The following is a 14,943-nucleotide window of genomic DNA, read 5'->3' as shown; positions in this document are numbered from 1 at the left end:
CAACTTTCTTTGTCACCACTTGAGGGTGTGCTGTTCCATGAAAATAACCAATAGCCATGTTTCCATGCAAGTTGCGAATTTAACTTCATTCTGTTAAAAAATTTGAATTTTGCATAAAACATATGCAAATAAAGCCGTTTCCATCCCATGTGTTCAAGAGCACAAAATCACTTCCTGGTGCTCTCCGCGATGTTAACTTCCCCGAGCCAATTATCCATTCACATGATTTGTTGAAGCAAAGTCACATGACATGACACATATGTGTTTCCAGGGGCTTAGTGGTTAGCACGTTCGCCTCACACCTCCAGGGTCGGGGGTTCGATTCCCATCGTGGCCCTGTGTGTGCGGAGTTTGCATGTTCTCCCCGTGCTCTGGGTACTCCGGTTTCCTCCCCCAGAGACATGCATGGTAGGCTGATTGGCATATCCAAAGTGTCCGTAGTGTATGAATGGGTGTGTGAGTGTATATGTGATTGTGCCCTGTGATGGACTGGCACCCTGTCCAGGGTGTACGCCGCCTTGTGCCCGATGCTCCCTGGGATAGGCTCCAGGTTCCTGTGACCCTGAAAAGGATAAGGGGTATAGAAGATGGATGAATGTGTTTCTAACCATAGTTCATGCACAGGGCTTCTTATCAAGTAAACAATTTTTTGCCTCAGTTGATTGCATTTTATTCGCTATTTTGTGTGCGAGATATCCCAAAATACACATTAAAAAAAATACTTGGATGGAAATATACCAAATGACAGGGAGGTGATGCAGTCTGTTTACCACCCAGACACCAGCTGCGTTTACATAGACAACAATAATCAACTCCTAATCCGATTAAGACCATACTCTAATTAAGAAACTACCATGTAAACAGCCATTTTTACTTACCTTAATCTAATTACGGTCATAATCGAAGTAAGCAATAATCTAATTAAGACAGGTGGAGTACTCCTGTTTTAAGCGCATTATGGACGTGTATTACAGACACGTAAATACCTTAATCACATTATGAACGTCGTGTGAGAGTTTTCACCGCATTTTGCGACAGGACACGATCACACACGGCAGTTTTACGTTTTACGGCGAAGAAGAGAGTTCGGCCGCGTCCCAAATCGCTTACTTGCCTACTATAGGCCTGTAGTGGGGAAAAATACATGTAGCTCGGCTACTATATAAACGATAAGTACGCGATTTGGGACACACCCACGGCTTCAAGCAGTTGTGTATTAGCACATACAGCATGACAAATAATTAACTGCACTTAAAGCGTTCGTAAAAAAAATTAATAAAAACACCCAAAACTGTATACGGTACCATAATGAAGACGAATTGTATGTTGATACGTGAAATTCTGGAGGGACGTCAGACGGCGTGGCGCGGTGACGTAATGACGTGTGCCGTTAATCTAATTATGTTCTATAACATGTAAAACATGAACGTGAAAGGAATATTCTATAAGCGACTCATGTATACACCTTAATCACATTATTATCTTACTCAAATTAAGGTCAATAATTAGATTAATGCTGTCCATGTAAACATGGTCACTGATTTATTATTTTTTAAATAACAGGGCAGCAATAAAGCGTTGTACTTCTCTACCACAGCAGTTTGTGAAGTTAAATTTTTTTTTTTAACTTACTAACAAATGTCAGATTTTATCCATTTATTGTTACATTTAATGTTGTGGAATGTCCTGGAAACAAGTTAGTTCTCGTGATGGCTCGTGTCAGAGCAGCCATAAACATTCCCTGAGCGGCCTAATTTCTTGCTCTCCAGGTTAATAAGACAAACCTGTAAAGATCAAACTTCTGTCCTGAAGACTTCCTTTCCTGTGTGTTGGAAAACTTACTATTACAACTACAGTGCTGAAACTGGAGACTCCTTCCATAACGGAAAATTTCACTGTATTTTCCTTATAGTGTACACACACAAAATTAGCCTTACCTCATCCGTGAGACAAATCCACACATGAACAGCAGCACACTACCGTCAGAGCCGCCATTATAGAAAATTAGTCAACACCTGACCAATCAGATTTGAGAATTCAACATAAATCTGTAGTCCCAATCCTCAACATGCTGAAAGTGGCCCAATAAAACTTGATTGAGTTTAGATGTAGATTTATATGTTTAGTTACAATTACTCAACAGTATTAGACATGCCAGAGATATCTTAAAAACCAAGTTTATTTCCACCAAATTGTCCAAGACACTGCAGGAATGAGTTTCCAGTGAATCTTACAGATAAAGGTGTATGTGCTGAGGTATAATTTTACCACTACTAAAGCCACTTTTTTTTCTTCTTTTCTTTTTTAAATGAACCAACAAGACGGAAAGGGATCTCTCAAAAACTAAATATGGGTTCCAAAAAAAAAAAAAAGAAAAGAAAAGAAAAAAAGGCTGTAAACAAAACAAAACAAAAAACCCTTACAATCCCTTTTCAGATTACTGCAGACTTTGAGCCATGCATCTTTGCAGAGCACACGAGGAAAACAGAAAATAATAACTACATACAGGAACACTGACAAAATTAAACAAAAATCAATTTATTATGAAAAGGATTTTTTTTTTCTTTTCCCAGAGCTCCAGGTGTGTGGTAAATGCAGCCGAGACGTAAAATACAACCATACAATACAATAGATTCAAAAAGGTACCAAAAAGTACAGTAAAAATAACACTTCCATCTCTGGAAATGTAAAATGGACAAAAAACAAAATGAAGAAAAAAAAAAAAGAAAAAAAAAAAGGTATAAAATGAAAACGTGAAAAGTGACATTTGCTTTCCCCGGTTCCTCACTTGTGGTCTGTACAAAAATGGAGCAGAAGTCCAGATTCTGCCTACATCCAGTAAAAGTAAAAGACTGAAGCCCAGGGGTCGGCTGGGATCAGGTCACAGGTTCCTCTGCGGCACCACCTTAAAATGAAATAAAATAAAAAGACATAGCGGAAGAGGTTTTAAGAAATTTCCTACAAAATCAGAATGATTTGGTTTAATGTTCAGGGTCACATGACCAGGATTAGAGATCCGATATCAGCAAAGTGCTGCATGTTCATTTATGCACCATTTCAATCACTTTCTAAATCACGATTTTAGACATCTGCCTTTTCTTCTTAAGTTTCTATTTAACCAACGATGGACAAACAGTCAGTTGATTATGTTTATTAGTGAGAAGAGTAAGAAAATACACTTCAGTGGCGCTACTAATCAATATATATAGTTACCCGATGTTAAATATATACACTCATCTAATCACGCATACGTTTATAAATTCAAAAATCAATAGGGTTAAGGGGCAGGGCTTATCTACTATCAAATCATTCCAGATTCATAGAAGTAACCACTGACTACTGCGAATATTCATGCCCTATCTAGTTAACAGCTTCCTGCTTCTCCTGTTTGACCTTGGGTCGTGCTTGCGCTGGCCAGATTGTCTGTTATTAACACACACGTCAGGTAGCAGGCTTTGGTTATGTGATCACAAAATAGAGAGAAGTCAGTCACGTTACATGACACACCTGCACAACATGATCAGTATGGTTTGTAGTTATTCTGGTGGCCGCCGCGTCTCGGAGCTTTTCCGTAGTTTGTGCTGCCCTGGTCAGCTTTAAAAAATAAGCAAAATATTTTAAATAAAGATCAGAGGAAATCAAGTTATTAAAAAAATCGCTCACTCGTGGTTTAACTGAACCTGAAGCAGACAAGGAGAAAAAGCGCTCTTACTGTAGTCGTAACCGCCGCCATAACCATAGTAGCCTGCCGAGTAGTCGTAGTTTCCATAGCCTCCATATCCTCCGTAGCCTTGCTGCCCGCCGTAGCCGTAGCCCTGGTTCCCGTAGCCCTGATTCCAGTAGTTACTCTGGCCTTGGTTCCAGTTTTGACCCTGGCCTGCAATCACGAATATTCAGGTATTTAACATTCCATCCATCTAAAATATTCCAGGCGTCTCTGCTGGGATGAGTGTAATATATAGATATAGGGCGATCACTTACCGCCACGTCCCCTGCCTCTGCCCCCGCCCCCGAAGCGCCCGCCGCCATATTGCTGCTGCTGATACACTTCCTTCGGCTGGGCGATCTTGATCTCGCACTGACCGGAGGACAAAAAAAATACATTACAGTCAAATCGACCGATCCTAGTCGTAATTTAGCACCAGATCGGTGTTTTAGTGCTGCAAACTCACCAGGCTCTCTTTCCCGTTCGCGTCCTTGGTTCCGCTGACGTTGTGGAATTTCTTCTCCATGATCTTCTTGACTGAGTCTTCTTCCTTAAAAGTTATGAAGACAAACCCTCTCCTTTTGTTCGTCTTCGGATCCATCGGAAGCTCGATGGTCTCGATCTGCAACAAAATGCAAAGCGTTTCACGTCGATACACACACACATACACATATATAAAAACCTAGAATCTTTTGTTAGAGGTTAGAGCTGTATAGATGCAGAGGCACTACCTCTCCAAAAGCACCAAAGTACTCGCGGATCCTTTCTTCCGTCGTTTCCGGGTTCAGCCCGCCGACGAAGATCTTCTTGACCGGTTCCTTCTTCATGGCCATGGCCTTCTTGGGGTCGATCTGCCGCCCGTCTAGCCTGTGTTCCTTCTGTGCTAGCACCTGGCGAGAAGATAAGAAACCAGACGATTGGTGATCGGCTTTTAGGCAGAAAATTCGGAGTTAAGACTTGGAGTGCTTTGACGGTCGCTCGAAAAACAAACTTACTTTTTCTACACTTGCTGATTCTTTGAACAGAATGAACCCAAATCCTCTTGATCGTCCAGTGTTTGGATCCATTTTAATGGTGCAGTCTGTCACCTCACCATATTTAGAGAAGTAATCTTTGAGATCCTTTTTACTAGTATCCCAGCTGAGTCCCCCAACAAACATTTTCCTAGAGGAATAAAGTATCGGTACTTCAACATAAAGATAAAAACAATAAGGGGGAGGGAGAGTAGCCTAAAAGATGCATTAATCTTAAGTAGAGGTGGCATTTTGGCACTACACGTGGTGGGATGTAGGACAATCAATGAAAGATGGTAAACAAACAGGACTAGGGTGACACGAAATGGACAAAAAACACTGAGTGTGCTGCACTAAGCCCCAGTGTGTGTTAGAAACACTTTCAGACATTGTTAAAGCACCCCTGAAATCAAACGTCATTGGATGGACACCTCTCCTTTATTACTTGACCAGCAAATGTATCTAATGCAAATTTGGACGTTTTTTTTTTCTTCTTTTATTATTGTTTACAATGTTCATATACTTTTTTAAAAAGACCTGAACTTTGATTATATTTGATAATTATTCAGTGATTGCTCAAAGCGATATTAAAGAGTTGTCACCATCTTTAACAGCATGTTGAACGATCGTCTTAAGTAACAGCTTTATCCTGGACGAGGTCAAGATGGATCTCGGGATCATTTGAGCACAAGGCGCACACACTCATTCACACATATGGGCAATTCAAGCATCAATCCACCTTCACGTATGGAGGGAAACTGGAACAAAATTTATATATATATATATATATATATATATATATATATATATATATATATATATATATATATATATATATATATATTGAAGTGATATATGCAAATTACAATTTACAGTGGTGGAAATCAAACCCATGGAGTCGGTCCCGCACATTATTATTATTATATACAAAAATAGAAAAAACAAATCATGAGACACTTCCAGTGTTTGCCATTTATAAGATGCTTCATCACTGGAGATGTTTAGTGCAGTGCTTCCTATTATGTTATGGATCAATTTGACCCATTTCCACATTTGAGATGTCTGAAATACTGGTTCATCCCTCATTTTCTCTTTGAAATCATTTAGGGTCACGAACTTGTATGCAAACAGTTCTTCTTATGGCTTGTCTCAGACACACCGTAATTAAAGGTTTACTGTTTTAAGCTGTTCTTTTGTGTATTTAAATTGTGGAAGTCATTTTGACATTGTTATATAACATATGTACCCCACCAAAAAAAAATTATAGTAGGGTTAAAGAACAGAAGTTAAATAGTTCACTGCCAAAAATCTTTACATCCCAGAGCTGCAATGGTACACATTGTGGCATGGTACACGTCACACCGCCCCCTAGTGCACACGTTCACGTGAAGTCTGCATTGTAGAAGACGAGACAAGACATGCATGCACTTTGTTGTTGCCGATTTGCAGCTCCTATTTCTGTGCAACCCGAATTAAATGCGCATAGCATCGACTCGGAATCGACTCTTCGTTCCAAACGCCTGGGAGAGAATAATCGACTCTCTGTCGCGTGCGAGCACCCATCCCCCTGTGAGAGCGCGACACACATTACATGGCGCCAACAAAAGACGGGGAGAAAAAAAAAAGGCTAATATGATATTACTAAAACATCACGACACTACTGTTTTAGCGTTACATACCCGGCATCTTCTTCACTTTTACTCGCTTCTATCCGGCCGCCGTCTCCGTCCTGAGTTCCGTCTCCGGCTCCATTGTTCTCTCCGACTCCCGCTTCGGCCTGCAGCTCTGCGCTCGCGCCGCCGTCGTCGTAGCCCTCCGCTCCGTTCTCTTCGCCTTCGTAACCGTTCTCCGCCGTCTCCATAAACTGCTGCTCTGCATCCGCCATAGCGTCTGTTTACGATCTGTAGAAGAAGAAAAAAAGAGATACCCGCTAAAATATTACAAAAAAAACGTCACTACATTATATAACAAAATGACCGCGCGCGTGCACGCTAGCTCGCGCTACTCTACTCTGACCACCATTTTGATTAGCCTAGCATAACCGTGATGACAAAATCAAAAGAAAAACACTTCACCGGCTCGCTACAGCACACGCTACGCTGAAACAGAAACTAGTAAAACGTCAAAATATACTCCATCGACCAGAATTATGTTTGAACCTTTCTTTAAAAATAATAAATAAATACAGAAATGTTTTCGACGCGGCGGCTAACCGCCATGCACCTCACTTTCAGTTATATAACCGCGCTCGAGCCGCACTTGCAATCGAATTTTCAATAAAAAAAAAAAAATACGGCGAATATACCAGCTATATAAACCGCCGTTTATCACTTAAAGGAACCGCAAGATAAAAACAGTACCTTAAAAGCGTTACGCTTTTCGGGGAGGGGAAAAGAAAATCCGTCGGGTATTGAGATCCTCCGTTAAAAAAAGGACTCTTCCTTATTGCGCCGACCTGTAGAGGGTGTTATATTACTGGACAGAAGAAAGGGCATCCGAATAAGAACGCGTTTCTTTGGTTGCTATGACCTGCCCGTCACAGCGGGCAGCCAATGAGAAGCGCGCGATTGACGTCACCTGGTAACGCCCCGAACGCGCTACAATCCGAACCTCTTCTGAGCCGAAAAGCGGAATGCTTGTTTTTATCAACCTAACGTGGGTTTAATTTTATATATATATATATATATATATATATATATATATATATATATATATATATAATTATACGTGTTTTTTAATGCACATAAATTGGATCATTTTCCAAATTAAATTATAGCTCGTTTATATTTCTGAAAAGAAGCACGTGCATGAGAAGACATGCTTTTTAAATGAAAAGCATTTCACTGAGCTTCTGAAATAAATAAAATGCTTCTCAGTCTTTGGACCCAAAGACTCTTTTACCTGTAAAACATTCTACACACCCTCCGCCATCAGCACAGATTAATCTGATGAGCATAATCCATAAATCCATTTTCTATACTGTTTATCCTTCAGGGTCGTGGGGAACCTGGAGCCTATCCCAGGGAGCATGGGGGACAAAGCGGGGTACACCCTGGACGGAGTTCCAATCCATCGCAGGGCATATTTACACACCCATTCATAACTACGGACACTTTGGACATGCCAATCCGCCTACCATGCATGTGTTTGGATTGGGGGAGGAAACCGAAGTACCCAGAGGAAACCCCCGCATCATGGAGAGAACATGCAAACTCCACACACACACACACACACACACACACAGGGCAGTAACGGGAAATGAACTCCCAACCCTGGAGGTGTGAGGCGAATGTAGTAACATGAACATAATCCAACTATTTAAATATTACGCCCATTATTAAAACATTCTTACATTCTTATTCTAGTACATTCTTATTCTGACTATTTATTGAAATCTTAGAGCTTTTTTTTTTTAAATTCTAAAACTTTCCAACTACAAAATACATTATCCCCAAATTATTTTTAATTATTTACATTATTTACACCAACTTGTTTTGAGATACTGAATCCTATTCAATTCAAATGCTCAGTCAAATAGGTCAAACAGGTTAATAAGTCTAAAAGTTGAATAATGATTAAAAAAAATAATAACTTTGATAATGAATGAATCGGATCATACATGTACTATCATGATATCATCTTATTCCGATTACAGGAGAAAAAAATGTCAATCTTATTAGTGTTATTACTAAAAATAAATTCACAATTCTATAGAATTTCATTCATTTCCAGTAAGCAATTAGTCCTGGTTCATAATGGTTCCCTGTCCTGGGAAAACTGTGCACAAGGCATGAATACATCCTGGTATAGGACGCCAGTCCATCAGAGGGCGTTCTGCATACACACATTCACACACTTATTCAAACCTAGGGGCAATTGAACGTCACCAGGCCATGTACAGGCATGTTTTTTGGGAGGTGGGTGAAAACTGTGAGAAAACCCACACAGATAGCTGCAGGGAGAAAATGCAAAATTCTGCACAGTCAGTAACCAAAGCATGGAATCAAAACAGAGAGCCTGGGGCTGTGAGGCAGCAAAGCAACCCTCCTGCACCTCCATGCCACTGATTAGATTTTCATAAGTACCACCAAGCGGTCACTGTTGGTCCTTGAGTTGTAAGTTTCGTCGGATAAAAGTGTGTGCCAAATGAGTAAACACAAATGACATATTCCCAGTCACTAAAAGTACAGATTAGCTTAATAATAAACACGAGCAGTAAAGTAATGTCTCAAAACAGTTCAACTTTAATGCAAATCATTTTCAGTACTACATAAAAAAAAAGAGATTTCTGTCAGAAAACCCATAGTCATTTTTTATTATGTTCAAAGCTGCATCTTCAACTACAATCCCCACTTATTTTTGGTTTATTTGGATTGTTTTGAATCAGCCAGTCAGCCATCCATGTCTAGGGGGGAAAAAACACACATAATAACAAGGCTACGAATTAGAGAAGTAAGAAGAAGAGTAAAAATAAGAATAATAAACTAAAATAAATATAATTTTCAGTGATATCAGTCATTTGTTAGGAACAACAATGACGTCTGTACTTACGAACGGATCAGCTGGTTTTGCCTTGCACAGCTCAGTAAGGCCGGTGATGAGTGTTGGATTTATATACCTGCTCAGGTAATCTGTGGCAGCTTGGCGCTTAGGAACAGGTTCAATTACACCTAGAACACAGATATGAAAATAAAGCAAAGAGCAGAAGAACGGGACTTCAGTAAAAAAAAAAAAAAAAAAAAATCAATAATACAGTTTATAGAAACCAGTAGACAGAACTTTTCTTGTTCGTGTTAACGTCCGTGTTTCTTGTTCAGAGTTCTCGAGAACACTAACAAGTCAGCACCAGAATTATTGGCACAATTCATGAGAATGTGTAAAATAAGAGTGTATAATAAAGAACGCTCATACGCAGCGAGCCTGGAGCTTATCCCAGGGAACTTGGGGCACGAGGCATCCTGGACGGTGGGGGCCAGCCCATCGCAGGGCACAATCACACACACATTCGCACAATATGGACAATTTGGAAACGCCAATCAGTCTACAATACATGTCTTTGGACCGGGGGAGGAAACCGGATAACCCGGAGGAAGCCCCTGAAGCACGAGGAGAACATGCAACCCTGGATGTTCGAGGCAAACGTGCTAACCACTGAGCCACTGAGCCACCGTGCCCCCCAATAAGAACTGGTATTTAATCAAATTAGAATTTAATTTGACATTGAACAATTACTGAATACAGAATGCAAACAAATTCCACACCAAATATGAGTTTGCACACATGTAAAACTTATATATATATAGATATATATCACAAACACTGGTCACTTTCATAGAAATACCTTTAATGTTGCCTGGTCTTTGTATAATTTTTCACTCTCTAGGTTCTGTGAATTCCACGAGACTTCTAAAACACTCAAATTAACGCACCAAAAGTAACCATGCCACTGTCAAATTCACTGGGATCACATTTTGTCCTTTATGCCTGATGTTTGATTTGAACGACGTCTTGACCTACTTCTACATGACTGGATAATCACATGAATGAGCAGGTGTTCCTATTAAAGTGGCCGGTGAGTTTGTGTTTGTGTGTGTGTGTGTGTGTGTGTGTGTGTATATATATATATATATATATATATATATATATATATATATATATATATATATATATATATATATATATATATATATACACATATATATACACACACACACACACTATATATATAAAATAGTTGATCATTACTTACAGTTGGGAAACATGAACTTGAGCTCCCTTACGGCTGCCGAAAACGTCTCGCTGCCGTGAACAGCGTTCCTCAAGTCAGACGTCCCAAATCTAGCTCTCAGGCTGAGGATTAGCAAACAATACTTATCATTCATGTAAATAAAGTGTCCGTCTTACGTATTAAGGCAATATATACTGTACATTTTTTGCCGTATTGCCAATGTTTTAAAAAAACAAAAACAAACATAAGGTTATGGCAAATCTACATAAAGGACTAGGATCATATTTGCTCATTATAGTTAGCACTCATCTGTCCATTTTGTTTCTGGAGCTGATAACAAGCATGCGTTTACACTGAGGTGAATCCAGTGGCAAACATTTCTTTCTTTTTTTCTTTTTTTTTTAACCATCTCTAATCATTTTCCTGTCAGATAATTTCCATAGTGAAGTAGAGGGAGAGATTTTTATTGCCTCCGTGTTTCTTTATGCCAAATGTTGCCAAAGAATTTCTGAAAATGCAACTTAGAGCATTTTTCCAAATAATTATATCTCAACTTACACACAAAACATATGCCCATAAATACTCTTAAATACAATGGGACATTTTTCAAATCTATGCTTCATATTTGTCTATTTATGGAGAGTTTTAGGACAAGAGTTTTAGTGTACACAGTTTTTCCCTCACTGCCTGAGCAAATCTTAAATGATCATTACATAACTAAAAAAAGAAGAAGAAGAAGAAGAAACAGAGACGGATGTTTCTGATAATCAGGAATGAATGACGGACGCTCAGCTCTATGCTGAATATTAAATATTAAAGGTGCGTCAGGTAAGATTAGTCAAGTTGGGTTTTTTTTCAAGATTAGGTCTGTAACAGTAAAGTAGGTGAGTTAGACATTTTAATTATTCGAAATATATATATTTTTATTGCTTGAGCCCATGTTCTGTTCCTTGCCTATGTTCAGGAAGCTCCGCCCCCAGGAACTACCGCATCTATAGACGATTCCTTCACATTTATATGTTAGGAATGAAAATCATTTGTTACCATTCAGGATATGTCTCTCTGGCCTGGGTGCTGTCGCTTGGTCCCATCAGACCTTTCCAGGTAGCGATGGCCCGATGCCTCGCCAATGCAAGAGCCATGACTGGGCCAGAGCTCATGAACGCCGTCAAACTCGGAAAAAACGGCTGTCCGTAATGTTCAGCATAGAAGTCACTGCACTGCTCTGGGCTCAGCTGAAGCTTACGTTTCTGTTGCAATGCGAGACAACAAATGAACAGAATTACCTCCATCCCTTTGTGATTGAATTAATTCAACATGATTTTCATGGGTGGAGAAGCTACACAACGTAGCAGTAAAATGTTTCAATATACAGACGTAAGGAAAGACTCGTATAAAATGTGGCGTCTCTTTTAGCCCGTAGAAGGCATGTTAACTGGTGACATTGAACTACGTCAGCCGGTTTTCTTCAGCAATGCCAGATTAGTTTTGATGACTTTATTATTATTATACTAAAATGTGGGGGGAATAGTGTGTCTTTATTTTTGACCGGTAGTGTAGTTGCGTAGAAATGAAAAGTTTCAGTTAAGTAATAAAAGTTACTTCTCACATTAAAACACATGAAACTTAATTTCGTCAATGAAAACATTTCCTTTTTATTTTTGGAATACTTGAAAACATACTGGATTAAAGTTAGTTTGATGTTGGACTTCGATATTCGCAGATATGTGGAAATTAAGGGACCGTCTCTAAAGTTACATACGACATTGTTATACACGATTCTAACTTCAATAGCATTTGAAGGGAATGACTTACAGTCATATAACCAACTGTAAAGTGTTCATGTAGGTGTCAGGTATGATGCACACCTTTTAGATTTTTGATATTTAACCCTACAGTGCATGAACCAAAAAAACCTTCACGAATGCATAAAGGGGGTCAAAATGACCCGTACTGGATTGAACAGTTTTCTTCAAAAAATAGATGTCCTATTAATGACATAATTTATATATATATATATATATATATATATATATATATATATATATATATATACACAAACACACACACACACACACACAAATATATATATAATTTACATACATATATGTGTGTGTGTGTGTGTGTGTGTATATATATATATATATATATATATTTATATATATATATATATATATATATATATATATTTATATATATATATATATATATATACACACACACACACACACACACATATATATATAATTTACATACATATACGTGTGTGTGTGTGTGTGTGTGTGTGTATATATATATATATATATAAATTATTTCATAGGACATCTATTTTTTGAAGAAAACCGTTTAATCCAGTACGGGTCATTTTGACCCCCTTTATGCATTTGTGAAGGTTTTTTTGGTTCATGCACTGTAGGGTTAAATATCAAAAATCTAAAAGGTGTGCGTCATACCAGACACCTAGTCGAACACTTTACAGTTGGTTGTGTGACTGTACATCATTCCCTTCAAATGCTATTGAGCTTTAAATTATGGCATATTTTGTGTATGAGCCCATGCAGTAATAAAATACATGGCAATATTTATATATGATTTAATAGTTTAGTTTGTTAACTATCAAAAATCTAAAAGGTGTGCATCATACCTGACACCTAGATGAACACTTTACAGTTGGTTATATGACTGTACATTATTCCCTTCAAATGCTATTGAAGTTAGAAACGTGTATACCAATGTCGTATGTAACTTTAGAGACGGTCCCTTAATTTCCACATATATGCGAATATCGAACGTCCAACATCAAACTAACTTTAATCCAGTTGAAAACATTTAAAATAGAGACTTTTTCCCCACTGGAGTATATTTTTGGCTGGATACTCTTTTACTTTTAATACTTTAATACTTTTAATCGAGTAAGATTTTGACACATTATCTATACTTCCACGTAAATTTCTCAGTATTTTTTCCCCTGTGCATTGTTGTTTTTAAATGTTCTGTATTTAATAAATCTGATTAGACAGGATCACCACAGAACCATTGCTGTTGTTGTTGTTGTTTTGTATCACAGGTGAAGCTATTTTATCACTATGATTTTATCCCTAACGCTAGGGTGTTCATTATTACCTGCAATATGGTGAATCCTGACCGAAGGATTATATCCTCGATTTCATCAGCTTTATCTATAGCGTCTGGTTTGATCAAAGCCAGAGTCCTCTCTACAAAAATATCGGGTAGGGGCGTGTCCTGCTGCTCTAGCGCGTCTCCTTCCATATTTCTTGCACGCAGAAAACACTAAAATGTCAAGAAATCAGATAACTAGCCAGATAGCTAGTAAATCCAATTACTATATTTAATAAAACTAAATTCTTGTTTGTCGCTAAACAGCACAGCTACTGTTTATTATGTGTAATCTCACCGAGTGCGTTCTGTTTCTATGTGGTTGCCTAGTTAATTCACAGCCCCTACGATATAGCCCCGCCTCCACTGTTTGCCGCGATGTGATTGGTCCGTGTTATTGTCGCGCGCACTCTCTTGTATAAAAACCTCGATAAAATGGCTGCCTAGAAGCGTACAACCTTGGTGACGCGATCGCTTTATCAAAAAACAAATTATATGGATAGTGTTAGCTTCCTGGCTAGCAAATAAACTACTAGTTTATTAAACGAACTTCTTATTTGCCAAGACATCTCAACGAGGTGGATAGCACTGTTATTTTCTTTTCTATTTTGGCTATGTGGTTGCCTAGTTACCACATACAAACTTCTACATAGACACGCCTCTATTAATTCCTCCAACGTGATTGGTCAATGTTTTGTTCACGCGCTATTTTTCCTATATAAATGCTCTCTCACTGAGAAGAAAATCATTAAATGGCTCCTGCTGTTTATTAAATATAGTTTTGTATACAAAAGGGTTCCTTTTGGGATTTAGTGAACAATTGCAATCAAAGTGAGCAAGAATAATCTTCTACTTGCACATATACACTGTTGTATTTTACCAATTAACTTCTCACCCAGCTCCCACACCTGGTTTAATACTGGTAAATAAGTTTTTTTTTTTTAAATAAATAAAAATACAGGTGACATTTTATTGAAAAATAAAATTTTGCCTTGAAAAAATGACTAGGTTATCCAGTGTTGGTAAATCTTTTCAGTGGAAAGTAACTTTAATACTCAAATATGCTAGACGTCACAAGCTAATTCGCATATTTGTTGAATAGTCAATTTTATTTGCATATCAAAATCTGTGACATGAAGAGCTTCTGAACCAGTTAGAACAGAATAGTGTTATTTCAAACTTAATTCATACAGAAATTAACATCTCGGGTCACGGCCCTACACTCTATTTAAGTATACTTTAAGAACACAGGTGAAATGAAATATTGGTAGGAAGGAGTCGGAGGAAAAAAAAAGGCATGAAGGAAGCTGTTATGGAAGAAATATCTTGCTTTTATTACTGTAAAGATTGCAAACAAGTGTGGATGATGGATGAAGTAT

The 14,943-nt window shown here is 38.3% G+C and overlaps 2 protein-coding genes and 1 long non-coding RNA gene across 4 annotated transcripts; all 3 read right to left on the bottom strand.

Moving 5' to 3' along the window:
• Positions 1 to 275: 275 nt before the first annotated feature.
• On the bottom strand, positions 276 to 1,412 carry LOC128611961 (uncharacterized). The gene is made up of 2 exons (XR_008386648.1): positions 879 to 1,412; positions 276 to 562 (listed from the first exon to the last, which is right to left on the bottom strand). It is a non-coding gene; the product is annotated as an uncharacterized LOC128611961 (long non-coding RNA).
• Positions 1,413 to 2,161: 749 nt separating this feature from the next.
• hnrnpaba (heterogeneous nuclear ribonucleoprotein A/Ba) lies at positions 2,162 to 7,238 on the bottom strand. Its single transcript, XM_053631854.1, has 9 exons — positions 7,080 to 7,238; positions 6,399 to 6,620; positions 4,702 to 4,870; positions 4,438 to 4,596; positions 4,173 to 4,328; positions 3,982 to 4,078; positions 3,713 to 3,877; positions 3,508 to 3,594; positions 2,162 to 2,905 (listed from the first exon to the last, which is right to left on the bottom strand). Exons 2-8 carry the CDS (start codon positions 6,602 to 6,604, stop codon positions 3,521 to 3,523), a joined length of 1,026 nt encoding a protein of 341 aa, XP_053487829.1. The 5' UTR covers positions 6,605 to 6,620; positions 7,080 to 7,238; the 3' UTR covers positions 2,162 to 2,905; positions 3,508 to 3,520.
• Positions 7,239 to 8,940: 1,702 nt separating this feature from the next.
• Positions 8,941 to 14,234, bottom strand: nme5 (NME/NM23 family member 5). Of its 2 annotated transcripts, XM_053631853.1 has the most exons (6): positions 13,863 to 14,234; positions 13,571 to 13,738; positions 11,492 to 11,697; positions 10,469 to 10,569; positions 9,271 to 9,389; positions 8,941 to 9,124 (listed from the first exon to the last, which is right to left on the bottom strand). In XM_053631853.1, the coding sequence occupies exons 2-6, from the start codon at positions 13,715 to 13,717 to the stop codon at positions 9,056 to 9,058; spliced, it is 642 nt and encodes a 213-aa protein (XP_053487828.1). In that variant the 5' UTR covers positions 13,718 to 13,738; positions 13,863 to 14,234; the 3' UTR covers positions 8,941 to 9,055. The 2 variants fall into 2 exon arrangements, with proteins under 2 accessions (XP_053487828.1, XP_053487827.1); XM_053631852.1 differs by having other exon boundaries at positions 13,571 to 14,228.
• Between the last annotated feature and the right edge of the window lie 709 nt (positions 14,235 to 14,943).

This window comes from Ictalurus furcatus, chromosome 8, assembly GCF_023375685.1.
Source record: "Ictalurus furcatus strain D&B chromosome 8, Billie_1.0, whole genome shotgun sequence".
Taxonomy (NCBI): domain Eukaryota; kingdom Metazoa; phylum Chordata; class Actinopteri; order Siluriformes; family Ictaluridae; genus Ictalurus; species Ictalurus furcatus.
This window is presented reverse-complemented; position numbering and strand designations above follow the sequence as displayed.